Below are 27,104 nucleotides of genomic sequence, written 5' to 3' on the forward strand. Positions count from 1 at the left end.
GCCGGCCCAGCACCACGTGGTCAGCTCGGCGACCGGCTGGAGTCAGCCACTGTTCCATCGTGCACCGCTTCATTCCCGCTCTAGAGGGCAAACCAGCCCCGATTTCCGGCCTCCATTAGGTCGCAGAGGTCAGTTGCCCTAACGACCAGCTGGTTCCCGCCTCTACGTTGCGTCACTTCCTTCCACGCCCACCTCGATCATTAACGCGCCTGTGCAGAAGGGAAGCAACCCGGGACGCCCTTCTTCTGCGCAGGCGTCGCGCCCGGGGACCGGGGCCGGGCGGCACCGCGGTGCGCAAGCGCAACCGTCGGTGGGTCGGGGATCGGTCGCCTGAGAGGTGAGTGAGGGGCACTGCGCTGAGCCTGGCGGGTCTGGGGTCTGCGGCTCGGGGCTCACGGGGCCCCAGAGCCCGTAAGAGGTTGGGGATCGTGAGGCCAGAGTTACCGCGACCCGCGGGGTCCTGTGAGTAGGCGGCGCGGAGGGGAAACTGAGGCCGGGCGGCATCGGGCAGACCCTTCGAGCCCTGATCGCCCTTCCCCGGGCCCCAGGTCCTGGAAATGCTGGTCCGCGGCCTGGTGGCGAGGACGGCGGGAGAGGAAGGCGCCCCGCATGTAGTGAGCGCTCGCTGCCGTTCCGCTCTTATTAACCACCTGGAAACGTCGTCCCAGTGACTCGGGGACCCCGTTTGTGGGGACTGAAGTCGGGGCTCTGGTTCCAGCGCCGCCAAGCCCTACCTGGGTGACCTTGCCCAGCCTCTTGGCTTCTCGGAGCCTCAGTTTTCCCCTCTGTAAAACGGGCGTTGTCAAAAGTCCCTGCCTGGGAGAAGGAGAGCCGCAGGGTCCAGCGGAATCTGAGAACTCCAAAGAATTAGCAGCCGTTCGTCTTATATCATGTTTAGTCTTATTCTGCATATCGTGCTAGAGGTGGGGGACATCTGGGATTCAGGACCAGCCCACAATCACCTCCCACCGGCTGTGTAAACCTGGGTGAGTCGCCTTCCCTCTCTGAGCAAACCATTCCTTCTTTCGTAAACGAGTTGTAAAAGCAGATGCCTCGGAGGGTCATTATGAGGATAAACCCACATTCAATTATTTGATCAGGTGCCTGGAACTTGATAAGAGAGAGCTGGCTCCAGAATGGCTGTTTTTGTTACTAGGTGCCAGAAAATTGCACTGTAGTGTGCCTCTCAGGGGTTGAATGATTGTCCCATTTTCTTTTGTTTCTGTCTCTGATTATTCGTTTGTCTGCCTTTTCCCTCCCTTGATCAGTGGTTCTCAACCAGGAACAATTCTGTGCCCCGGGGATTCTTGGTGACATCTGTGCTTGTCATGATTTGGGGGACCCCCCTGGTTTGGAGTCGGTGGAGGCCAGGGTTGCTGCTCGGCACCCTGCAGTACCCAGGACGGCCCCACCCCAGAAAATGATCCAGCTTTGAATTTCAATAATGCTTTAAAAACCCTACCATATGGGCAGATTACCTGAGGTCAGGAGTTCAAGACCAGCCTGGCCAACATGGTGAAACCCCGTCTCTACTGAAAATATGAAAATTAGCTGGGCATGGTGGTGTGCCCCTGTAATCCCAGCTACTCAGGAGGCTGAGGCAGGAGAAGCCCTTGAACCTAGGAGGCAGAGGTTGCAGTGACCCAAGATCACGCCACTGCACTCCAGCCTGGGCGACAGGGCGAGACCCTGTCAAAAAAAAAAAAACCTACCCTAGATCAGTGATTGTTTACCAGCATGGGCAGCTAGGACTGTGTGGGCCTGCGAAATCGTGTACAAAGTTTTGTGTATGCACCCAACTTTGTGCGGAGAGAAATGGGTACTTTGGAGTTTAGCCTCTCAAGTCAGACTGCCTGGGTTCAGAACTCCTCATTTTCATCCTCATAGCTGGGTGGTCTTGGGTCATCCCCATCTTTCCAAGCCTCAGTTTTTCTTCTGTGGAATGGGGATTATAATAGTAACCACCTCAGGTGTGTGAGGATTAAACCAGGCAAGGTATCAGCAAACTGACCAGAAGGCCAAATCCACCTCTGGCCTGTTTTTGTGAAGGAAGGTTTGTGGGAACACAGCCACACTCCTCGGTTTACGCGTTACCTGTGGTTGATTTCGAGCTAAGAAGGCACAGTTGAACAGTTGCCGTAGGGAACTTAACGCCTGCAGAGCTGAAGACAATCTGGCTCTTTTCAGAAAAACCTTTGCTGACCCCTAAAATAAGCTATCGCATGTACAGAACTTAGCTGGGTGCCTGGAAAGCTGTAAGCACGCCAAGGATTTGAGCTGAGGTTTATAATTAAATCTTCCTAGAAGGGTGAATGATTCCAAATGCGGGTGAGCTCTGCCCCAGATTGGAGGATCCTGGAGAGCTGTAGTCTTACTCAATTCTACAATTTTTTTTTTTTTTTTTTTTTAGTGCCAAGACCCAACAGTGGCCCTGGTAGGAAGTGCTCAGTACAGGCTGAATGAAGGAACAAAAGGGGTGGTTTGAGATAGGGTCTTGCTCTGTCGCCCAGGCTGGAGTGCAGTGGCGCAGTCTCTGCTCACTGCAGCCTCGACCTCCCAGGCTCAGGCCCTCCCACCTCAGCCTCCTGAGTAGCTGGGACTACAGGTATGCACTACTACGCCCAGCTAATTTTTGTATTTTGTTTTAGAGATGGGGTTTCACCGTGTTGCCCAGGCTGGTCTCAAACTCCTGGGTTCAAGCGATCCTCCACCTTGGCCTCCAGAGTTCTGTGATTACAGGCATGCCCCACTGCACCTGGCCTGTTTTCTCTTTTACTGAGGTGGAAACAGAGACCCAGAGAGAAATGGCCTCCCCAAGGAACGTGACCATGTGGCTGTGAATTTTTCAACAATCGAAGGCTTTCCTGAGTCCATAGGGTTTAGACACTGCCAGATGCTGGCGTTCAAAGGGAAGATGGGTCTGTCAAGAGATAGAAAGCCTTGTAAGAGATGCTGGGCCAGAGATAGGAGTTTGCGGGGATATTAGATTCTCTCCTGGCGGAGTTGGGCAGGGGAGGTGAGCACTTGAGTTTGAGTGGCATGTACAGGGTTTGGTGTAGGCCCCACAGATGACCCCGGCTGGTGAGGGGGCCTCCTGTGCACACTCCTGGGGTTCCAGGGAGCAGTTGAGAGCTTTTATGTGTGCAGTGATCTCCTGGTGGCATTTTAGAAGAAAGTGGGCTTCGATGTGGGGAGTGGGCAGGAGACTGAGCTAGAACTCGGGTATCCTAAGAGGGAGTGAGGAGCAGGGCACCCGGCTTTCCTGCCCTGCTGTTGGTGAGAAGCACCGTGGATTTGGGAGGGAGGTGGGCAGAGCGTTCACAGAAGGTGGTGGGCAAGAGCGGACGCTTCCTACTGGAGTGTAAGGAGGTAAGATGACCTCAGTTTATGAGGATGTTTTATTTTTTTTTCATTGAATGATCCATTCTGGGCAGGGCAATAAGGAAGAGAGGTGGTTGTGAGTTTTTTGTTCGTTTTTAGAGACAGGGTCTCACTTCGTCACCCAGGCTGGAGTGCAGGGCCCAATCACAGCTCACTGCAGCCTCCAACTCCTGGGCTCAAATGATCCTCTCGCCTCAGCCTCCCAAGTAGCTGGGGCTACTAGTGTGTGCCGCCACGTCAGGCTAATTCTTTTTTTTTTTTTTTTTTTTGTAGCGTCTCTTTGGTAGGGTCTCACTATACACTATATTGCCAAAGCTGGTCTTAAACACCTGGACTCAAGCGATTCGCCCACCTCGGCCTCCCCATAGTGCTGGGATTACAGGCGTGAGCCACCGCCCCTGACCGAGGTGGCTGTGTTTTGATTTTGTTTTTATTTTAATGATAAAATGAAAAGGTGGGATGTGGAGTCATCGGCTCAAAGCCAAAAGGGACACTGAAGCCCCCAACATTGGAGCTGGTGCCACCCCCACGGGCCAGCACCCTCCCGCCCTCACTTCTGCGGCCTCTGCCTTGAGACCAGGCCTCGGCCCCGTGTCTCCTGAGCATCCATAAAGCCCTTGCTGTTGGGAGACACAGCAGGCCTTCTTTGAGAATGCTGTCCCACAGCCAAACCCTACAAGTTGTGATTGTTCCAAAGACACCGAGTGCCAAATGGCAGTTGAGGAAAATGCCGTCCTCATGCTTGCTGGACCCCCCTCTGAAGAGCAGAAAACTTTCTTGCGGGAAAGCCTGGCTGTTGAAGCAGATTTGAGAGCCGTTTGATGATGTCCCCTACCTTGGGGACGGCAGAGAAGCCACAGGTCCTGGCACCACCGGCCTGTGTCACGCGCTGGGCGGGGCCTGTGCTTCCCTTAGGTGAGCGGTCCTCCGCCACGGACCCGCAGTTCTGAAACCCAGAATAGCCTGCAAGCAGAAGGTTTTCAGAAAGCTCACAGCAAAGTCATTTGGACAGGAAAAGCTGACCTGTACTGACTTCCAGCCTTTCTTCTTCCCACTTAGTGGCCGTCAGTGATTTACAGCTGGGGGCAGTTTGGCAGTGTCTGGGGACGTGTGTGGTTGTCTCAACTGCAGGGTGTTTCTGGCGTGCAGTGGGGGGAGCCAGGGGTGCTGCTCAGCCCCCTGCCGTGCCCAGGACAGAATCGTCCACCCAAGATGCCCACAGTGCCACAGCGGACAGACCTGCGTTAATTATTTGGGAAAGAAATTGAGCTTGCTCCTGCTCACACTGACACCAGAATAAACTTCTGATTGGGCAGAGGGTGGAAATCGGGGTCCCCAGCTCCAAGGATTTACCTCCTCGCTCCCTCTCCACTTAGTGTGTGGATTTATTTTATCTTTTGTTTTGTTTCGTTTTGTTAGAGACAGGGCCTCACTTTGTTGCCCAGGTTGGCTTCAGACTCCTGGGCTCAAGCAATCCTCCATAGTTGGTGAATTTCAATAGGTGCAGCCTCCTGGGACCTTAGCAGAGCAAATGATCATGGGATGCAGAGTCTCTTGGGGATCAGTGGCATCCCCTAGCCCAGGGGGTCTAAGCTGGGGCACTTCTGCTCAGCTCTGCCCCAGGGTAACAGGGAGGGGGCAGGGTGGAGACCATGAGGCTAAGAGGTTCTCTGGGACCTGGGGGGTGTTGTGGGAGGGAGAACAGCATGTGCAAAGGCCCTGGGGTGCAGAGGCACCGGTGGCACCGGGAGAGACGAGTGTGTCTCAGTGAGTGCGACTCTTTCCACTTTCTGAACCCTCAATGGGTCCCTAGCCACCTCCCACCCTGTCCAGTTCTCACACCTGAGTTTAAGAGAGAAGGAAACAGGTACACCAAAAATGAGATTTCTTGGTTTATTCTGTGTTAGTTCCCTGCGAAGGAACGCACATCCCCCTCCATACACACACACCCCCGCCCCCCACACCCCTCAACGTGGATCGTGCTAGGCCTGTGTGCCTGGAATGCTAAGCCAGTTCCAGCTGTCACTGGTATGATCTTGCATGTGCCACCTGTCTGGGCCTGTCACCCCCTCTGTAAGAGGGGGCTGTGACCCCCGCCTTCTAGGTTTATGTGGGGACTCAGCCAGGTCTGATTTCTTTTTTTTGTTTTTTTCTTTTTCTGAGATGACGTCTCGCCTGTCACCCAGGCTGGCGTGCAGTGGTGCGATCTCAGCTCAGTGCAGTCTCCACCTCCCAGGTTCAAGCGACTCTCCTGCCTCAGCCTCCCGAGTAGCTGGGATTACAGGCACCCGCCACCACGCCCAGCTAATTTTTGTATTTTTAGTAGAAGCCAGGCTGGTCACGAACTCCAGACCACCTCAGCCTCCCAAAGTGCTGGGATTATTGGCCTGAGCCACCGCTCCTGGCCCAGGTCTCGTTTCTGCTGCTTGCTGTTGCCTCTTCCAAATCTGAAGTCACCAAGTGAGGTGTGTCCGCGTGGGGATCCTGAGATGGAGTTTTTGAGATGGAGTTTCGCTCTTATTGCCTAGGCTGGAGTGCAGTGGCACAATCTCGGCGCACTGCAACCTCCGCCTCCCGGGTTCAAGCGATTCTCCTGCCTCAGCCTCCCAAGGAGCTGGGATTACAGGCGCGCACCACTATGACCGGCTATTTTTTGTAGACTGGGTTTCTCCATGTTGGCCAGGCTGGTCTCAAACTCCTGTCTTCAGGTGATCCGCCCGCCTCAGCCTCCCAAAGTGTTAGGATTACAGGCGTGAGCCACCGTGCCCAACCAGTCTTCTTTTTTTTGAGACGGAGTTTTGCTCTGTCACCCAGGCTGGAGTGCAGTGGCTCTATCTCAGCTCACTGCAGCTTCCACCTCCCAGGTTCAAGCGATTCTCCCCACTCAGCCTCCTGAGTAGCTGGGACTACAGGTGTGTGCCATCATGATTGGCTAATTTTGTTTGTATTTTTAGTAGAGACGGGATTTCACCATGTTGGTCTCAAACTCCTGACCTCAGGTGATCTGCCTGCCTCAGCCTTCAAAGGATCTGGGATTACAGGCATGAGCTACCATGCCAGGCCAAAAATTACCATCTTAATCAGTTATAAATGCACAGTTCAGTGGCTTTAAGCACATTCACTCGGCTATGTAGCCATTGCCACCATTATCTCCAGAGGTTTCTCATCTCCCCAAGCTGAAACTCTGTCCCTGTGAAACATTCACTCCCCATGCCCTCCCTAGCCCCTGGCACCCCCAATTCTACTTTTGGTCTCTGTGAATCCAGCGACTCTAGGGACTGTCTAGGAGGGGAGTCGCACAGGTTTTGTACCTCTGTGTCTGGCTTATTTCACTGAGCGTGACATCCTCAAGGTCCGCCCTTGTAGCCTGGTCAGGATTTCCTTTTTGTGGCTGCGTAGTATTCCATCATGTGGACAGACCACATTGTGTTGATCCACTCACCTGTCCATGGACACTTGAGCTGTTTGCTTTTGGCTATTGTAATGCTGCTATCAAAACATGCGTAAAAATAAAACAAAAAAAACTCCGTAAACCAAAAATCTTCACCTTTTGGGTGGCATGTGTCTGTTTTCCTTGGGCTTGGGGATCAGGGGACCTGACTGGTTTGCTCTCTGAACCCTGTTGGCCGGGGTGGATGACGTCAGCTTTTGTGGTTTCACTTACTGGTGGTGGTTGACCGCCATGGGCCCTGATGTGTCGCACATGAGACCTTTGGATTCTGGGACTGGCTGCCTGCCAGGCTGTAGACCGTCCTGATCCCAGACCTCAAAGTTCCGGGCTCTCCACTGTGTCCTGAGACGGGGGCGGAAAACTCATTACCGTCCCCCAGGAGCTTTCAGGAAAACCGTAATTCCCCATCCAGCGAAACAAAACACAGCCCTTGTAGATTTCTCGCCCATTAAAACATTGAGCCATGATTCCCATACCACTATTATTCCCATACCACTGTGATTCCCATACTGCCGTGATTCCCACACTGCCGTGATCCCCACACTGCGTGATCCCCACACCGCCGTGATTCCCACACCATGATCCCCACACCGCCGTGATCCCCACACCGCGTGATCCCCACACCGCCGTGACCCCCACACCGCCGTGATTCCCACACCATGAAATTCAGTGGCATTTGGTGCCTTCACAGGGTTGTGCGACCGTCACCACTCTCTGGTTCCAGAGTTGTCTTATCGCCCCAAAAGGAAGCAAGGAAGCTCCATCCCCACCAGCTGTCACTCCCCTTCCCCTCCCCAAGCCCTGGCACCCGTGCATCTCCTTCCTGTCTTTGGATGGGCCTGTCCTGGACATTTCATAGAAATGGAGTCGGAGTCACACCGTGTGTGCTTTGGGTCTGGCTTCTTTTGCTCTCTGTTTTGTTTTGTTTTGTTTAACGATCGCTGATGGATGTTGCTTTCCCTGAGAGGGAAACAAAGCTGTGGGCACACCCAGCGTGTCTGGGACTGCGCTTGTTAAGTGGCGTGGAGGTCCACGTTGCCGGTGTCATCCAAGTCTGACGTCAGCCACTGTTTAAAGCTGGTGGGCCAATGCCTTGCTTGTCTCTGGCGCGTGATGGGTTATGCAGTCAGGCGGCCCACGCCTCATCTTCTAGGGGGTGGTGGCTGTTCACCTCATGGAGAGGCATTTTAGGGGAACCAAGACACTGAACACCTCTGATCTTGAGTGTGGGGACAGGTCAGGCGTCTGCCAGGCGTGGATCCTGCCGTGCCTGTGGCTCCAGTGGCCTCGAGTGAACACCTCCATCCCCAGTCCTGCCATGGAGGTCGCTGCGCTGAGGTCATGAGATGGTGTTGTGTAAAGTGCCTGGTGCGCCCACAGGCTCTTCATGTCCCCCTCTTCTAGTCCAGCATTTCTCCCAGTGGGAGCTGTGGACGTTGGGGCCGGATCATCCTCTGGGACGGAGCCATCCTGGGCACTCCAGGGCACTGAGCAGCGTCCCTGGCCTCCACCCACTCCATGTGAGACACCACCAAGTGTCTCAGCACATCCATCGAGAACTGCTGATCTGGGAGAGAGACAGAATCTAGAGAGAGATGCACGCACGATTCATCGAGAACCACTGATCTGGGAGGGAGACAGAATCTAGAGAGACATGCACGCACGATCCATCGAGAACTGCTGATCTGGGAGGGAGACAGAATCGAGAGAGATGCACGCACGATCCATCGAGAACCGCTGATCTGGGAGGGAGACAGAATCGAGAGAGATGCACGCACGATCCATCGAGAACCGCTGATCTGGGAGGGAGACAGAATCTGGAGAGAGATGCACGCACAATCCATCGAGGACCACTGATCTGGGAGGGAGACGGAATCTGGAGAGACATGCACGCACACACACACGTGCGCACACACACAGCTTCTACAAAATCCAGTGGGTCAGTAGAATCCACAGCTTTCTCAGCATTGGCCTCCTGGAGGAGGCCGGGTGTGGTGGCTCACACCTGTGATCCCAGTGCTTTGGGAGGCCAAGGCGGGAGGATTGCTTGAGGCCAGGAGTTTGAGATCAGCCTGGGCGACATGGTGAGATCTTGTCTCTTTTTTTTTTTTTTTTGAGACAGAGTCTTGCTCAGTCGCTCAGGCTGGAGTGGCGCGATCTCGGCTCACTGCAAGCTGCGCCTCCTGGGTTCATGCCATTCTCCTGCCTCAGCCTCCCGAGTAGCTAGGACTACAGGCGCCCACCATCACGCCCAGCTAATTTTTTGTATTTTTAGTAGAGACGGGGTTTCACTGTGTTAGCCAGGATGGTCTCGATCTCCTGACCTCGTGATCCACCCGCCTCGGCCTCCCAAAGTGCTGGGATTGCAGGCGTGAGCCACTGCGCTTGGCGGAGATCTCGTCTCTTAAAGAAAAATCAAATTCTGTGGAGGTGCCCCTCCCCTCTTTGCCAATGTTCACGAGCAGGTATTTTACACAGTTGACGTTCTAGGTCTGCAAAGTGCTCAGATAGGTCATCTGCGTGATTTTAATGCTTTTGGTGCCCTGCCTCTGATCCTGTCTGCACGGGGATGGTTGTAGCCGAAGGCGTCTGTGTACGCGTGCACGCGTGTTAACTTACGTGTCTTGCGCCATTAGACATCTGTGCACTTAAAGTTAAAATGGACATTTGCATACAAGTGATAGGAAGCATCATTTGCTAATAAAAGAAGCTGCTCCTTGGGCAGCTGGCTCCTGGGACCGCAGCACAGTGAGCAATGCGCAGCCGCTCCTTCCCTCCGTGTCCCTCGGCCACCACCCTTCACTGCTCCCTTCCGTGCCACGGCAGCCCGTTTGTCCTCCTGTCTCTGTGATCCTGGGCACACGACCACGCCCCCCTGCCCAACCTGGCTCAGTTCACCTGGAGACAGGGCCCACCCGCTTGTTGGAGTTGTCATGAGGACGGAGGTGCATCCTGAGATGCCTGCTCGCCAGGCGTTAGTGTCGGTTTGCTGGGGCCGCTGTGACAGAGTGCCACAGACCAGGCAGCTGAAACAGGGTTCGTCGTCGCTCAGTCCTGGAGGCTGGAAGTCCATGATCAAGGCTGCGTCACGCGTCACGTATCGCTGCCCTCAGTGTCCCTGCCGTGTGGCCGCGTCACCCATCTCTGCCCTCGGTGTCCCTGCTGTGTGGCCGCGTGGGGCTCCCCGTTTTACAGACATGGAGGCGGAGGCGGAGCTCAGGCTGAACAACGCGTCCGAGCTCGCAGGCTTTGCAGGCCACGATCTGGGAACCGCCTGGCCTCTCCCTCACAACCCGGCTGGCTTAAAACAACCAAGATTGATTTCCCTCGCAGTTCTGGAGGCCAGAAGTCTGAGATGAAGGTGCGGGCTGGGCCACGTTCCCTCTGAAGGCCCCGAGGGAGGCTCCGTCCTGCCTCTTCCAGCTGCTGGGGGCCGGCAAGCCCCGCCTTTCTTCACGTGGCCACATCGCCTCAGCCTCTGCCTCTATCTTCGCGTGGCCGTCTCCATGCGGCATGTTCAGTCCCTGCATTAGGGCCACCACAGCGACCTCATCTCCACTTGCTTCTATCTTCAGAGACACAGACAAGGTTCCGTGCTCAGGTCCCAGGTGGATGTGACTAGGTGAACACCGTTCAGCCCAGAACTCGGCTGCTCTGGTGGCAGGGGCGGCGGCGGCTGCTTCTCCACGCAGCTTGTTACATCCGAACGTTTAGAGTCACCGTGGCCAGCCTTCGGGGGAAATGGAGGCACAGTGAGGCCGAGCCTGCCCGAGCTGGCGCCACAAGGCAGCCGGCCAGCCTGCCCCGGAGGAAGCTCACGCAGCTCGTGGCGGGCCTTCCTGCTCAGCGCTGTGAAGGTCACTGTGGCTGAGGCCCCTCCAAGTTGGCCCAGCACCCAGGAAACCTGCGTGGAAGGTCTTGTACTAAAAAAAGACCTGTCCGTAGACTACAGCTCCAGATTCCAGAACAGCCTCTCCCGATGTCACCATCTGGCACCCTTTAGAGCTTTGGCAGGAAACCGCAGGGACCACAGACATGAGCAGAAGTAGCTGTCAAGTCCTGGGAGTGAGGAACAAGACAGGGTGCCCGAGGGGGAACCAGGCGGGTGTCCGAGGGGGAACCAGGCGGGTGTCCGAGTGGGAACCAGGCAGGTGTCCGAGGGGGAACCAGGAGGGTGTCCGAGGGGGACCAGGCGGGTGTCCAAGGGGGAACCAGGAGGGTGTCCAAGGGGGAACCAGGAGGGTGTCCGAGGGGGACCAGGCGGGTGGTGTCCGAGGGGGGACCAGGCGGGCGGTGTCCGAGGGGGAACCAGGCGGGCGGTGTCCGAGGGGGAACGAGATGGGTCTCTTGGGGGAACAGACGGGGGTCTGAAGTGGAATGGGGTGGGTAGGCCTCCGAGGGGGAATGAGACGGATCCCCAAGAAGTCCCTGGGGGGAGTCCTCTGCAAGTCCTGTGAAACAGTGATACCAGGACAGGCACACCTGGCCCCGTTGGGTGCCTAAGAAATGCTTGCTGACATGCCACAAAAGGGGTAAATTGAGGAAAGGGGCAGTGGCGCTGGCTCAGGACAAGGTCTCTCCCTCTCAGCACCGTGGACGTTGGGGCTGGATCGTTCTCTGGGGTGGAGCCATCCTGGGCACTGTAGGGTGCTGGGCAGCATCCCTGGCCCCCACCCCCTCGTGCCAGAAACAGGGGCGGAGGGGACCTCCATGGTGCCTCAGTACCACCCTCGGAGCACTCAGGAGGCCCTGGGAGCAGGCGGGTTCTCTAGGGCAGCCCCTGCTTGCCTGCTGGCCTCACACTTCCTGGCTGTGTGCCTGGCCGGATTGGTGAGCTCCGGGCCTCAGGTCATCATCTGTGAAATGGGCGTATTAAGGCCTTTCTACCTGGGCTGCCCTGGAGCTGAGATCAGCCAGCACCCTTAAAGCGAGGCCCAGCGAGTTAGGGGCAGGCCTGGGGTGCCTGGAGTGGAGTGTGAGGGGGCCTGATGGGGGTTTTTCCTGCACCCCCAGGTATCACCTCTTCTGGGCTCAAGATGGACAACAAGAAGCGCCTGGCCTACGCCATCATCCAGTTCCTGCATGACCAGCTCCGGCACGGGGGCCTCTCGTCCGACGCTCAGGAGAGCTTGGAAGGTAGGTGGGTGCCCGCCACCTCCCCCTCTCCCTTCCTGGTCAGCGGCTGGCACAGTCACCTAGTGTAGACACCTGGTGTGTAGACGCCTGGTCCTACGCCTGGCTTTTTAGGGGAGGAAGCTAAGCCCAGAGAGGGCTGGGGCCGGCCCAGGGCCACACAGCCCCTGACCGCAGGACCCAGGGCCGAGCTGAGCCCTCCCGCCTGCCACTGTGTGGCGCCACCGCCGCTTGATGCCTTCAGGCTGAGCTGCCTTCTGGTGGCTTTTTCCATCTCCCCATCTTCCACCAAGGTGTGTTCCGAAACGTTCTCACCACCCAGTGTGTGTGTCACCATCGGTCATGGGAAAAAGCTCTCCTAGTGCTGGCCTCACCCAGAGGCCCAGACTTGCTGGCTTCCTGCATGGCCTGTCCAGGCCCCGGGCGCCTTGGTCTCCTGTCTGGTCTTGCTCGTGCTTCTGCGACACCTGGATCTGGGGCTCGGAGGGAAAGGAGGGCTCAGGGAGGCACCCTCGCGTGGCTCTAGGTCCTCCTTCCCCACCTGTGCCTCGCTCACCTGTGTCCCGGGCCTGCCGGGCCTCTGTAGCATAGACACCCAGTGACAGCTGTGCCCCGTTCACGTGTGTCCCGGGTCTGCCAGGCCTCTGTAGCATGGACACCCAGTGACAGCTGTAGGGATGTGCCCGGGGTCCTCGACACAGTGCTGGGGAGGGAGTGGCTGACCCCCACTTCTGACCTGGGTTAAGACCCTGGGTCCACACGAGGAGGAGGGAGGTCAGGGCTAGTGTTGTCTGGCTTGGGGGGAGGGCCCCTGGGTGCTGAGTGTGTCAGGTGGGCCAGCGGAGAGAGGGGCCTGTGGCTGTTTCCTGTCCTGCTCTCAGTGGTCCTGCCCTGGTACAAACCCAGTCATACAGGCCTTCTACTGGGGGCTGCCTTCAAGCTCCTGACTCAGGCCAGGTGCCCTTGGAGGTGCAACAGCATCCAGGGCACCTCACCCCCGACGTGGCCCTCCAGGTGGGGCCAAGCCCCCACCATGCCACAGCTGGGCAGCCCCAGCATTGGGACCCCACAGAGGCCTGAGGCCACCACCTGGGCCCCACTCTGCCCACGGCCTCCGCTGCTCTCAGGCACACGGGGCGTCTCTGTCTGGCTTTTCTTTTCGGGAAGGAAGAGGATCCGCTGTCCCAGCCCAGAGCACAGGCGGCAGCCCCTGCGTTCCGGGGTCCTTGGGAATGAACACACCTGGGGAGGTGTGAGCACCAACCCCACCCTCTAGACCCAAAAACGTAACCTTGGGGCCGTGTGCAATGAGTGGGACCACCTCTGTCCCCACTTCCAGTCGCCATCCAGTGCCTGGAGACTGCATTTGGGGTGACGGTGGAAGACAGCGACCTCGCGCTCCCTCAGACTCTACCAGAGATATTTGAAGCGGCTGCCATGGGCAAGGTGAGCCTCGAGGCTTCCCCAGCCACTGCCCCCAAAATAAGAACAGCAGCAGCAGGCAGCGCTGGGGACCCCAGGAGCCCCGCTCCCATCGTTCCCCAGGCACTCTGCCCAAGCCCCGCTCACATCATCCCCCAGACACTCTGCCCAAGCCCCGCTCACATCATCCCCCAGACACTCTGCCCGCATCCTCTCCTGGGCTGGGGACGTGGCTGCAGGAGCACTCGGCCCTCCTCCCCCTGTTGGCAGATCCTGAGACGCACAGCACTGTGGTCACTCGCCCAGGGCCACATGATGGGGGGCCAGGAGTCCCCTGCACAGCCCCCGGGTCCTTCGGAACTTGGTGGCCCTCTCTGGCATCCCGAGGGAAGCTGAGGCCGGAGGGTGCCAGGTTGGGAGGAGAGGACAGCGGGTCACTTTTACCTCCGGGTCCAGGAGATGCCGCAGGACCTGAGGAGCCCTGCGCGAACCCCGCCTTCTGAGGAGGACTCGGCAGAGGCAGAGCGCCTCAAAACCGAAGGTAAGGGAGGACCTCCATCCCCACAGACGCCTGGCCCCACCTGGACTCGGAGCTGTGGGACCCTCGCAGAGACCAGCTGATCCCTGGGGCCCAGGGAGCTGAGGGAATTGCTCTGATGACCAGCACGCTGGCTTGTGGGGATGGGGACAGAAGGGGGACTGGCGAGGGCACAGGTGCAGGGAAACTTGACCTTCAGGCACGGCACGGCTGGTGGGGATGTCAGGGGCGCGGCCTCTGCGGAAGACTGGCTGGTGGCCCCCAAAAGTTACACAGCTTCCATGAGACCCGACGGTTCCACCCCTAGATACTAGATATGTGCCCAAGAGAGCTGGACACATGTCCACCAAAACCCAGACACATGTTCACAGCAGCTGTATTCACAAGAGTCAAGCCAAGAACAGGCCGGGTGCGGTGGCTCACGCCTATAATCCCAGCTCTTTGGGAGGCCGAGGCGGGCGGATTGCCTGAGGTCAGGAGTTCTAGACTAGCCTGGCCAACATGGTGAAACCCTGTCTCTACTAAAAATGCAAAAAAATTAGCCAAGCGCGGTCGTGGGCACCTGTAATCCCAACTACTCAGGAGGCTGAGGCAGGAGGGTTGCTTGAACCCGGGAGGCGAAGGTTGCAGTGAGTCCAGATCGCGCCACTGCACTCCAGCCTGGGTGACAAGAGTGAAACTCCGTCTCAAAAAAAATAAAAAACCAAAACAATAAAAAGAAGCAAAAACAGCTTAAATGCCTGTCCACAATAAATGGTCAGCACAGCGTGGCCCATCTACACAGTGGAATGTGGATGGGTGAGGCTCTGACCCAGGCCCCAGCGCAGATGCACCATGAGGACGTCACGCTCAGGGAGAGATGCCAGACACAAAAGGACACACAGTATGTGATCCTATTTCTTTTTGTTTGTTTTTGAGACGGAGTCTCGCTCTGTCGCCCAGGCTGGAGTGCAGTGGCGTGATCTCGGCTCACTGCAACCTGTGACTCCCTGGTTCAAGGGATTCTCCTGCCTCAGCCTCCCGAGTAGCTGGGACTATAGACACGCTCCACCACGCCCGGCTAATTTTTGTATTTCTAGTAGAGACAGGGTTTCACTGTGTTGGCCAGGATGGTCTTGGTCTCCTGATCTCGCGATCCGCCTGCCTCGGCCTCCCAAAGTGCTAGGATTATAAGCATGAGCCACCACGCCCAGGCTTATATTTTTAAAGCGTAAGCTTTGTGGCATGTAAATTATATCTCAGTAAAACTGTTTAGGGAAACACATGCTGATACCCATCTTCCCCCCACGCACTCCTGAATTGGGCTCTCGGGGGCGGGAGTGGGTTTCTGTCTTCAGGGCTCTTAGTTGGTTCTAGGATAGCAGCCGGGGTTTTTACCGTCCTAGCAGCTGGGACCCACGCCTCAGACAGAAGCCCCATTGCCTATGAAATGAGAAGGTATCACATGAGTATTCCAAAATACAGGCCTCCGCTTGGGCTCTTTCCAAAAGAAACAGCAAAAGGGACAGTTTCCGTCCCTGGGCCGATGATCTGTATTAACAGTTCTGTTCCCAGGGGTCACCATCCAGGCAGTGACAGCCACCGTCGCCAGGCCCTGCCGCCCCCACCTCCATCCCCCTTAGTGGGTGTAGATATGATCATTTGCGACTAGCGAACCCCCTATAGATGCAGATGCCTCCTGAGCCGGCATCTGTGTTGAGCCCTAGATGCCCAGAAAAGCCAAGTGTGACGGCCCCTCGGGTCTGTGTGGACACCGGGCCGGTGTTTTCCTCTCTCCCTGTAGGAAACGAGCAGATGAAGGTGGAAAACTTTGAAGCTGCCGTGCATTTCTACGGAAAAGCCATTGAGCTCAACCCAGCCAACGCCGTCTATTTCTGCAACAGGTACCAGCTCCGGGCCTGCCCAGGCCAGGGGCAGCTGGGTGTGGGGGCATCCTCCGGGTTGCGTAGCAGGGACCTGAGACGGGAGAGGCCTCTGCGCTGTAGATGAGGGATCCATTCACCGGTGGTCCCAGACCAGGAGCAAGCATCAGGTGGCCAGCAAGGGGGTCGGGGAGCGTCAATGCTGATGTTAAAATCAGGTGACACGCCCAGCACTCTAGGAGGCCACTGGGGAAAGATCACTTGAGGCTAGGAGTTCAGGACCAGCCTGGGCAACATATCAAGACCCCCTATCTCTACAGAAAATGTAAAAATTAGTCTGGGGGCCAGGCACGGCGGCTCACGTCTGTAATTCCAGCACTTTGGGAGGCCGAGGCAGGTGGATCACTTGAGGTCGGGAGTTCAAGACCAGCCTGGCTAACATGGTGAAACCCTGTCTTTACTAAAAACACAAAATTAGCCGGGTGTGGTGGTGGGCACCACCAGCTACTCGAGAGGCTGAGGTATGAGAACGGCTTGAACCTAGGAGGCAGAGGTTGCAGTGAGCCAAGATTGCACGACTGCACTCCACCCTGGGTGACAGAGAGACTCTGTGTCCAAAAAAAAACCCGAAAAAAACACAAAAATTAGCTGGATGTGGTGGTGGGTGCCTGTAGTCCCAGCTACCTGGGAGGCTGAGGCAGGAGAATCACTTGAACTCGGGAGGCAGAGGTTGCAGTGAGCTGAGATCGTGTCACTGCACTCCAGCCTGGGCAGCAGAGCAAAACCCTGTTTCAAAAATAAATACACAAATACATACATAGAAAATCAGGTGTCATGGCATTCCATGTGGATGTCAAGCCAAGAACATAATCCAGTATGTGGAGGGTTGTGTTTTTTGAGTGTGTGGTCTTGGATCTGCTTCAGGCTTACAGGACAGTTGCAGAGGCAGTGCAGGGTTCTTGGCCGCCTGTCACGGGGTAGTTTAGTCTCCACTCACGCTTCTCTGTACTTTGAAAAAATTGTAAAGAGAAACGCTAAACACAAAAATGGTGAAGACGATTCAGACGCTGTAAGCCAAGAGCTTTGACATTGGTCTGAATTCTCTTTTTACTGATGTGTAAATAATTTGTCAATGAAACTTGGGTATAAGTTCCCTACACTCATTGCTCTTGTACAGCCATGGATCGGAACATTTTTTGCAAATAAAATTCAGAGTTGCAGTCCTGAGTGGCTGTTGGTGCTTTGAGCCCACATCTGTCTAAGAGCATCTCAGTGGCCACAGCTCTCAGCTTTCCCCATCAGCCCCATTTTACAGATGGGGAAAACTGACGCCGTTCCTCCAGGAAGCTGGAGAGGAACGCAGCTCTCAGGCTTCCCTTCAGGGCTGCCCGTTGGGCTCAGAGCCACCAGTGAGGGACCTGCCCTGCCTTTTCTACCCCAGAGCCGCAGCCTACAGCAAACTCGGCAACTACGCAGGCGCGGTGCAGGACTGTGAGCGGGCCATCTGCATTGACCCAGCCTACAGCAAGGCCTACGGCAGGATGGGGTGAGTGCCTGTCCACGGCTGCGCCTTTCCAGTCTCTTCTCGGGACCCCTCCTCTCCTGCTCCTGCTTCCTCTCTTGTGTGGCTTTTTTCCCACCCACAACCAATTCTCCCACCCCGGTTCAGTTCAACTCTGACACTAGCTGTTCGGAGCCAACGTAGCCCGTACAGGTCACAGGCTCAGCCCCACAGACGCCCCGCATCAGGTGCTACCTGGAGATCCCTGGGCCCCTTGCTTCTCCCTGACTGGCTGTCAAGTGGGGTTCTCATGGCCCCTACTCAGGCTCCGTCGTTTGCTGGGACGGCTCACAGAGCTCAGGGAAGCACCTGGTTTATGATGAAGGACACAGGACAGGTCCGAGAGTGAGGCCAGGAGGGTCCCCGGGGCAGGAGCCTGTGCCCCGTGCAGCTGGTGCCGCCCTCCCAGCATGAGGGTGTATTCGCCTGCTTCTCTGAACGCCCGTGCTCAGACTTTGTGGGATTGGGTCTCCCCGGAGGCTGGGGAGGGGCCCTGTTCACCTGCCCCGTCTCCCCAGGACCCGCCTCCTCCTGGGCTCTCTAGGGGGCCCTGAGTCACCACAGGAGTGAAGACTCAGGTGGGCGTCAGGGGCTGCTTGTGGAGGACGGGAGACATGTCTGTCGCTCAAAGGTTCCGAGGGTCCTTGGTGCCCTGTGCCAGGAAGCAGGGCCAAGACCACATCCACGCATTTCCTGTGACCTTGAGCCGGCCCACTCCCTCCTGTCAGCCCGCTCTGGGCTTTGAGGCCCTGTGTGTGGCCCCATGGGGATGCCAGTTCTTGTGTGGCAGGGGTGTTCTCATGTCTGTCTCCCTCAGTCCCGCCCCTGGGCCCCTCGAAAGCCAGGTTTATCTCCACCGAGCTGACAGTGGGCAGGGGGTGGCACCATCCGAGGCGGTTTGGGGGTTGCCGGGACCACTGGGGACCAGGGCTTGGGTGGGGCCTCCTGGAGCTGGGCAGATGGGAACAGGCTGTCCCCGACGCTCTCCTCCAGCCTGGCGCTCTCCAGCCTGAACAAGCACGTGGAGGCCGTGGCTTACTACAAGAAGGCGCTGGAGCTGGACCCCGACAACGAGACGTACAAGTCCAACCTCAAGATAGCGGAGCTGAAGCTGCGGGAGGCCCCCAGCCCCGTGAGTGCAGCTGGGGCGAGAGGCTCCAGAACGCCGAGCTGACTGTGGGTGGGGGACAGGTCCTCGGGCGCACCAGCGGCTCTAGGCGTAACCTTGGTGTCGTGAGGGTCCGGGGTTTGTTTCAGTCGGTGGTGAGATGCGCAGGCGTGGAAGTGAGTGTCGTGGGGAATAGGTTCATGCCCCCAGACCCCTGGAAGCAGGAGGGCTGCCAGCGGAGGCGGAGGGAGGGGCACAGAAAGGACCCTCGATGTGGGTTTTGTGGCGAGGCCGGGTAAGGAGGCTTCAGGTTGGCCGGTTGAAGCCATTTCATTAGACCCAGGCCTGGGGGCTGCCCCTGGTTGCCTGGTCCCTGGCCTGGGGGTGAGTGGGGCAGGTGGACTGTGGCCCTGGGGCGATGGGGGAGGTGCTGAGGGTGTGGGTTCTGGGTGAGTCATTTGCTCTCTCTGGGAATTGGCTACTCCAGGAGGGGGCGGCTCTGCCAGGCCAGCAAGTCCCCAAGGTGTCAAAGCGGCAGAATACAGGAAATAAACACGGGATGATAGACTGTGCCGTCCCCGGGCGGTCGCGCTGTGTGGGGAATAAACACAGGACGATAGAGTGTGCCGTCCCCGGGCGGTCGGGCTGTGCTTCGTGCTGCCTGCCTCAAAGCTCCCTCTGGCCGCAGGGTTGATAGAATGTCTGAGCCCAGTGGGGGGCCGTTGTTTCTGAGTTCCAGGGGGCTTATTCACCGTGGCCTCTGGTCCAGGCCCCACTAACCAGGGCTGTTCTCATCCTCAGACGGGAGGCGTGGGCAGCTTCGACATCGCCGGCCTGCTGAACAACCCCGGCTTCATGAGCATGGTAAGGGCCCACCGCTCCTCCCTGTCCAGGGTGTCTGCGCCACGCCCCAGGCCTGCATCTGCTGTGTCACCGGTGGCTGCTGGCCAGGGCTTCCTTGCCTTGGCACTGCTGGCTTCTGGGACCAGATGGTTCTTATCTGTGGGGCCGTCCTGGGCACCGCAGAGTGCTGGCAGCATCCCTGGCCTCACCCACCCCATGTCAGGAGCACCTCCACCCTCTGCTTTGACAATCAAAGGTGTCCCCAGTCAACACTTGCTTGATGTCCCAAGCAAGACCCATCAGTAGTGAGCACCAAAAGCTGCGCGTCCTGGCTCTCCTTGCTGAGCCCAGGGAGGTCACACCCCTACCCCACCCCAGCGTGGGCTCCTCCTCGCAGTGCGGAGACACTGATCACAGCGCAGCTGTGTCTGCCTCCTAAGGTTCAGGCAAGGGAAGCAGAGCGCTGGGTGCGCCGGGCGCAGGTGGACCTCCCGATGCCCGGACACTCATGCTTCCAAACGGATGGCCTTTGGCAGGGGGTTCCTTGGCTGGGATCCTCGGAGAGCCACCCCCCCACACATGCATGTTCATTTCTTGGGAGGTCTGTGTGCCCTGGGACCACTCTGCAGGCTCTCACAGCCTCAGGGTGCAGGGACTCGCCTAAGGCTGTTAGGGGAGAAAAGCCCTCAGCCTCACTGTCAGTCAGAAAAATGACCCAGCTGGGCCAGGAACCCTGCCTGGGTCATGCCATTCAGCAGAGGCCACGCCCCTTACTGTAGCCCTCGGCCGCTGGCCAGGCTGCCAGGGGAACACGTTCTCCCTCACCATGGGATGGAGGGTGACCGGGCCCCAGCCCTTCAAGAGGCCTCTCAGCCTGGCCATGACACAGACTCCTTTTCCCTTCAGACGTCTGGGGTTGGCAGAATAAGGCCCGCCACTGGGTTTTGTTAATAAAGTTTTTTTTTTTTTTTTTTGAGACGGAGTCTCGCTCTGTTGCCCAGGCTGGAGTGCAGTGGCATGATCTCAGCTCACTGCAACCTCCGCCTCCCAGCTTCAAGCAATTCTCCTTCCTCAGCCTCCCGAGTGGCTGGGATTACAGGTGCCCACCACCATGCCCGGATAATTTTGGTATTTTTTTAGTAGAAATGGGGTTTCACCATGTTTTCCAGGCTGGTCTCGAACTCCTGACCTTGTGATCCACCCGCCTCGGCCCCCCAAAGTGCTGGGATTACAAGTGTGAGCCATTGCGCCTGACCAATAAAGTTTTATTGGCACACAGCCATGCCCATTCATACACCTAGCGTCAGTGGTGGCTTTCATGATACGGTGGCAGAGCTGAGTAGTTGGGTCAGGCACCCCGTGTCTGGAAAGGCTGAGAGTATTTACACACTGGCCCTTTACACAGAGAGTTTGCCACACCTCTGAGCCACCTGCTTTCAACAGGTCCAAAGGAATAATCTCAAGTGGAAAGTTAACGTGAGAAAGTGCCCAGTACAGTGCTATTTATTTATTTTTACTTCTTTTTTGAGACAGAGTCTTGCTTTGTCACCCAGGCTGGAATGCAGTGGTGCGATCTTGGCTCATGCAACCTCTGCCTCCCAGGTTCAGGCGCTTCTCCTGCCTCAGCTTCCCGAGCAGCTGGGATTACAGGCATGCGCCACCACATCTGGCTAATTTCGTATTTTTAGTAGAGACGGGGTTTCACCATGTTGGTTAGGCTGGTCTCAAACTCCTGACCTCAAGTGATCTGCCTGCCTCGGCCTCCCAAAGTGCTGGGATTCTAGGCGTGAGCCACCTCGCCCGGCCACAGTGCTATTTATTGATAGAGCAAAACTGGAACCAAATATGCCAAACCAAATATGCTAAAATTTTAGCTGCTAAAGCAGCTAAAATAAAGAACCAAAACGCATCCACACAGCAAAACCGCAGCAGCCAGTGAGAGAGCACTGGGGTGCTTCGAGATCACTCCTCAAGCAGGAACCCAAAACAGGATTTAAGTCAGAATGTGGAGGTCACAGCTCGTGGGTGGGGGGGTGAAAATGTAGGGAAAAGGGTACGAAAGACCAAGTGCCTGGCTCTTACTGGTCGTTGGCGTGCTGGAGTCCAGAGCCAAGGCTGGTTAAGATGGAAAGTGTCTGATGAAAGAGAATGATGTGCTTGGAGCTTTGTCTTCCTGACAAATTTGTTCTGTTCTTCAGGCTTCCAACCTAATGAACAATCCCCAGATTCAGCAGCTGTAAGTGACAATTGGGCTTCTTCGGGTCTTCTTGTGGTTAAATTTCCTTTAATTGTGGGAAAATTCACTTAACATAAAACTAACCACTTTAAAGTGTACAACTTAATGGCATTAAGTACATTCACACTGTCATGCAACTGTCACCACCATTGAGCACCAACACACCTTCATCATCTCTGAAAGAAGCCCCTTCCCCATCAGGTGTCACTCCCCAACCCCTCTCCTATCCCCTGACAACCACGCATCCCCTTCCTGTCTCTGTGGATGGGCCTGTCCTGGACATTTCATAGAAATGGGATCACACACTGTGTGGTCTTTGGTGTCTGGCGTCTCTCACTGAGTGTGACGTCCTCAAGGTGCATCTGCGCTGGGGCCTGGGTCAGGGCCTCGCTCTTTTCATGGCTGAGTAATATTCCAGTGTGGAGGGACCACGCTGTGCTGATCCACACATCTATCCGTGGACATTTGGGCTGTTTCTGCCTTTTGTCTGTTGTGAACGGTGCTGCTTGAGCATGGGTGTTGTGCAAGCATCTGTGTGAATCCTGTTTTCATTTCTCTTGGGTATAAACCTCTGAGTGTACTTGCTCATATGGTGACTCCCCAGTAAGCTCTGTGCGTACTGGGGAGCTGCTCGCCTGTTTTCATGGTGAAATCTTTTTTTTCTTTTTTTTTTTTGAGATGGAGTCTTGCTCTGTCACCCAGGCTGGAGTGCAGTGGCAGAATCTTGGCTCATTGCAACCTCTGCCTCCCAGGACTAAGTGGGTCTCCTGTCTCAGCTTCCCGAGTAGGTGGAATTACAGGCACCCGCCACCACGCCCGGCTAATTTTTGCATTTTTAGTAGAGATGGGGTTTCACCATGTTGGCCAGGCTGGTCTTGAACTCCTGACCTCAGGTGATCCACCCGCCTCGGCCTCCCAAATGAGAGGGATGACAGGTGTGAGCCACCGCGGCTGGCCCATGGTCAAATATTAAAGCATGGTTTCCCAGCCACAGCACCGTGGCCATTTGAGCTGGACCAGTTTCTGGAGCGGGGCCGTCCTGGGCACTGCAGGGTGCTGAGCAGCGTCTCTAGCCTCCACCCACTCCACGCCAGGAGCACCCCCTGCCCCTTTCTTGGCATAACCCAATCATGGCTGTTGCAAATGTCTCCTGCCGTTGCAGGGGTCCTCTGGGGGCAGCATCACCCCCTGGCTGAGAACCACGCTCGTTAGGCCAAAGAAGGAGGGGTGTTCTGGGAAAGCGGGTGAAACTCACAGGGTGGGTTGTGCCCGGGAGGCCCACCAGGTGGTGAGAGAGAATCCTCTCCTGCGGGGGAAGGTGAAGGGCAGAGAGAGATTCTCTCCTGGGCCACTGCGAGGGGCTGCAGTGGGGATGGCGGTTGGGCTGTCCCGGCTGTGAGTCACGCGCTCTCTCCTGCAGCATGTCCGGCATGATTTCGGGCAGCAGCAACCCCCTGGGAACTCCCGGCACCAGCCCCTCGCAGAACGACCTGGCCAGCCTCATCCAGGCGTGAGTGGACCTGCTTCCAGGAGGACGGAGGACGTGGGCGGCGGGCAGGGCTCGCAGGCGTAAGGGAAGGAGGAGAGCGGAAGGAAGGGAAGGAGGAGAGCGGAAGGAAGGGAAGGAGGAGAGCGGAAGGAAGGGAAGGAGGAGAGCGGAAGGAAGGGAAGGAGGAGAGCGGAAGTGCTGCGTCCCCTGCTCCAAAGGGCCCAGCGTCCTCCGGCAAGGGGTCGGGCCTGTTTTCGGGGTGGAGGGCCCGAGGAGTCAGCTGGGGATGGACGGAGGCAGCGGGCAGGTTCCTGGCCCCGGCTGAGCCCCGTGTGCCCTTCCCCGCAGGGGTCAGCAGTTTGCCCAGCAGATGCAGCAGCAGAACCCAGAGTTGATAGAGCAGCTCAGGAGCCAGATCCGGAGTCGGACGCCCAGCGCTAGCAACGACGACCAGCAGGAGTGACGCCGCTACCAACAGGAGTGACGCTGCGTGAGTGCCCGGAGCCGGGGGGCTGGGGGGTGGCCAGCAGGAGTGACGCCATGTGAGTGCCTGGAGCCGGGGGGCTGGGGGTGGCCAGCAGGAGTGCTACCGCGTGAGTGCCTGGCAGTGAGGGCAGCCAGCAGGAGTGGCGCCCGGCGGCTGTGGAGTCTGTCTGGACACTGGACAGCGAGTCCTGGGTGCATCCAGCTCAGAAGATCGCCCTGAACCGCCGAGGCAGGCGGGGGCATCTCTGGGCATTGGGCCCCTTTCCAGGTGGCCACCAAGTCCTGCTCCCCACTCCTTTCCCATCTGTGGATCGGGGCTGGGTGGAGATTAGGGGGAAGCCACGGCTCCTTGGAAGGGGCCGGTGTCTGGGGTCTGGGTGGGGATTAGGGGAGAGCCACGGCTCCCTGGAAGGGCAGGTGTCCGGGGTCTGGGTGGGGTTTAGGGGCGAGCCATGGCTCCCTGGAAGGGCCAGTGTCTGGGGTCCCCCTGACCAAGGCCACCTACAGAAGCTCTTTGTTTCCACAGTGTCAGGGCTGCCACCTCAGGGGTGGGGGTGAGGTCATCGGGTGGTGGAAGAGACAAGCTGGGCACCTGCCTTTGACTGTGTGCCCAAGCGTTCTGCCTGCATTTTGTGAGGGATTTTTTGTCCTTTTCTCACTGTGAGCAGGTGTTGCACTTACAGTTGTTTAAAAAATACACTCAGTGTACCCCGTGGTTTCCAGGGGCCCGTGGCTGGCTTGGTTTCCTTCCCCAGGGGCCCCTGAGTTCAGTCCTGTCCATCTCCAGCAGACGCCGGCTCCCTGGGGGCGGGAGGTGTTTCCATTCTGCTCCGATGTGGCCTCTTCACTTTGTCATCGTCCCTCCTCATATACACACTCTTTTTTTTACCGTCCTCCAGGTTAGTTCAGTGGGACTCGGCCACCAACCACCCTCTGGTTCACCCATTCTCTGTCAAATCTGTGTTGTTTTGAAACAGAGTCTCACTGCAGCCTCAACCTCCTGGGCTCAAGTGATCCTCCCACCTCAGCCTCCCGAGTAGCTGGAACGACAGGCACCCGCCGCTGCGCCTGGCTGATTTTTGTATTTTCTTTAGAGATGGGGTCTCATTTTGTTGCCCAGGGTGGCCTCAACACCTGGGCTCATGCCATCCTCCCGCCTCGGCCTCCCAAAGTGTGAGCCCTGCATTCAGCCCAACCTTGCTCTTTTCACCCAGAGCCACCAACATTAATATTTTGGCCGCCTTTTCTTCCAGTCTTTCCTTTTTTTTTTTTTTTTTTTTAATAAGCTTTTATTTATTTTTCCTTTTTTTTTTTTTTAAATAGTTGAGGTGGATTTTTTACCAACGTAACCTCATACACAAAGTACCCCCACACTGTAGACCCTTCTAGGTCATGGCGACGTTCTCTGCGCCACCAGCCACACGTGTCATGGTGATGTTCTCTGCGCCACCAGCCACACGTGGCCCCAAGTGTCCGGAATGCTTCTGGTGCAGCCGTGGCTCTGACGTTCATTGAAATAGCCGCTGTGGCCCCTGGCTGTCCACTCTGGGCCTCTCCGGCTGCCTGGAGTGTGTGGTGCAGCCTTGGTCCCCACCTGCGCTCTGACTGCCTTCACATCTGTCCCCCTCCAGCCACTCCCGGTGTGACCGCGTCCTTCCCTGGCCGACTGGAAGGAAGCCTTCTGGTTGTCTGCCACTTCCTCCTGTTGGACTGCCTGAGAGAGGGGAAGAGAGAGACCTCGGACCTGCATGTCAAGATGGATTTTCCCCTTTTATCTCTGCCCTCCTCCGCTCCCTTTTTGTAACTCCCTTACAGCCCCCAGACCCTTCTTGAAACGAGAGCCAGCAAGCTGAGCGCAGACCAGCAGTGACCTCCCTTCCAGCCCCCAGAAAGCTCAGTCACCTGAGTGTTTTCTAGAATCCTGGGGTGCTCCCGGGCCGCTCTCGGAGAAGCGGCAGGTTTCACGTTTAGCCGTGTGGCGGATCGTGTGGCTTCCAAAGCCTTTCACAGCCCCCACCCCCCATCCCGTGGTCTGTCTGCAGGAACTCTCCCGTCCATGAGAAGCCTCTTTCCGAGTCAACCTCCCGGCCACCCCGGCCCCGCGCCTGCTCGGAAGAGCTCACTGCCAGCTGCGGCCTGGGCGCCGCGGGCCATGTGTGTTCGCATGAGGAACTCTAGTGGCAGACACCTAAGAGACGGCTGCGGCCACCCCACGCCTCCGCGGCGCAGGAGCCGTCCTGGGTGCATAGGACCAGTTTCTGTGACTTTCCTCCAGTTGGGCATGTTGACAGACATGTATTTCCCCTCCTCCCACCCTCATTTTCTGGTCCTCGCGACTGAGAGCCGAGGCGACATCATGACCTTCTGTCCGTGCCGCCTTAGCCCCGGGCACAGGGAAGGCAGCTGGGCCGTTTCTGTCTGTGTCCCATCCTGCTGTCCTGTCCTGGATGCTTCATGGGCCCGGGGCCCCCCCGGGAAGCTTACCCCTCCTGTGCTGGGTGGAGGCCACGGGGCACTTCAGGTGCCACCCACCTTGGCCCTAAAACAGCCACCAGGAAAGCAGCCGGAGAGCCAGACAGCAGGGGGCCTGTCTGGGTTCCTGAGGCCTGGGGGTGGCAGGTGAGCCCACGGCGCCGTGGTCCCGGCAGCAGGGTTGTCAGTCGGAGCGTCCTGGGGCTCCCTGGCTCTTGGCCGTCTGTGAGGTGGGCGCAGTACTGTGTGTCGTAGCTAACAGTAGGAACGGGGGCCGCTGCGGCCCTGCAGCCGCTCATGGTGGTGAGGTGTGTGCCGAGCCCACCCGGGGTGCAGGGTGTGACGTGTGGGGAATAAATAGGCGTTGTGACCTCTGTCTGTCTCCGTGTTGACCTTGGCGCCACCGATACCCCCCAACCCCAAACCTCGAGAAAACCCCGGACGTGGAGTTCGCAGATCAGCTGGGCTGCTTGTGAGTGAATCCCCGTGACGCCTGGAGCCGCGCTTCCTGGGTCACGGGTCGTGGGAGGCTCTGGACAGTCAGCCTCTACCCTCTGCTATCTCCCTTCCCTCTACCTCCGCCCCCAGCTGCCTCCCGATGCAGAGGGTCACCCCAGGGTCGGGTGAGATGCCTCGGTCCTCAGCAGAGAGTGATCGTATTGTCTGTTGCTTTCCTTTTTTTTCCTTTTTCTTTTCTTTTTTTTTTTTGAGACCGAGTTTCACCCTAGATGCCCAGGCTGGAGTATAATGGCACAATCTCGGCTCACTGCAACCTCCACCTCCCGGGTTCAAGTGATTCTCCTGCCTCAGCCTCCCAAGTAGCTGGGATTACAGGCATGCACCACCAGGCCCAACTAATTTTTTGTATTTTTAGTAGAGACAGGGTTTTTCCATGTTGGTCAGGCTGTTCTCGAACTCCCAACCTCAGGTGATTTGCCTGCCTCGGCCTCCCAAAGTGCAGGGATTACAGGCGTGAGCCACCACGCCTGGCCTTGTCTGTTGCTTTTCTAGCATATTGTAACTCCATACATTCTGTATTTGTAACCAAAGGCACCTCCCTTTCACAACGGCTCCAGTTGAGAGAATGGGTCCATGGGGGAGTCCCAGGCAGGAAGGAACCCA

General features: G+C 57.3%; 1 protein-coding gene across 2 annotated transcripts; it reads left to right on the plus strand.

Moving 5' to 3' along the window:
- Positions 1-220: 220 nt before the first annotated feature.
- On the plus strand, positions 221-26,356 carry SGTA (small glutamine rich tetratricopeptide repeat co-chaperone alpha). 2 transcript variants are annotated; one of them, XM_032176827.2, is made up of 12 exons: positions 221-337; positions 11,846-11,968; positions 13,305-13,411; positions 13,844-13,928; positions 15,709-15,808; positions 17,229-17,333; positions 18,342-18,480; positions 19,258-19,320; positions 21,498-21,535; positions 22,956-23,045; positions 23,373-23,514; positions 25,142-26,356. In XM_032176827.2, the coding sequence occupies exons 2-11, from the start codon at positions 11,869-11,871 to the stop codon at positions 23,485-23,487; spliced, it is 942 nt and encodes a 313-aa protein (XP_032032718.1). In that variant the 5' UTR covers positions 221-337; positions 11,846-11,868; the 3' UTR covers positions 23,488-23,514; positions 25,142-26,356. The 2 variants fall into 2 exon arrangements, with proteins under 2 accessions (XP_032032718.1, XP_058284737.1); XM_058428754.1 differs by lacking the exon at positions 221-337 and adding an exon at positions 543-986.
- The last annotated feature ends 748 nt before the right edge of the window (positions 26,357-27,104 follow it).

The sequence above is a fragment of the Hylobates moloch genome, unplaced genomic scaffold (genome assembly GCF_009828535.3).
Source record: "Hylobates moloch isolate HMO894 unplaced genomic scaffold, HMol_V3 SCAFFOLD_15, whole genome shotgun sequence".
Classification (NCBI taxonomy): domain Eukaryota; kingdom Metazoa; phylum Chordata; class Mammalia; order Primates; family Hylobatidae; genus Hylobates; species Hylobates moloch.

Coding starts and splice junctions, on each gene's coding strand:
- SGTA (XM_032176827.2), top strand. CDS start 11,869: ATGGACAACAAGAAGCGCCTGGCCTACGCCATCATCCAGTTCCTGCAT. Junction 11,969..13,304: donor CGCTCAGGAGAGCTTGGAAG/GTAGGTGGGTGC, acceptor CCCCACTTCCAG/TCGCCATCCAGTGCCTGGAG. Junction 19,321..21,497: donor ACCCCGGCTTCATGAGCATG/GTAAGGGCCCAC, acceptor TCTGTTCTTCAG/GCTTCCAACCTAATGAACAA.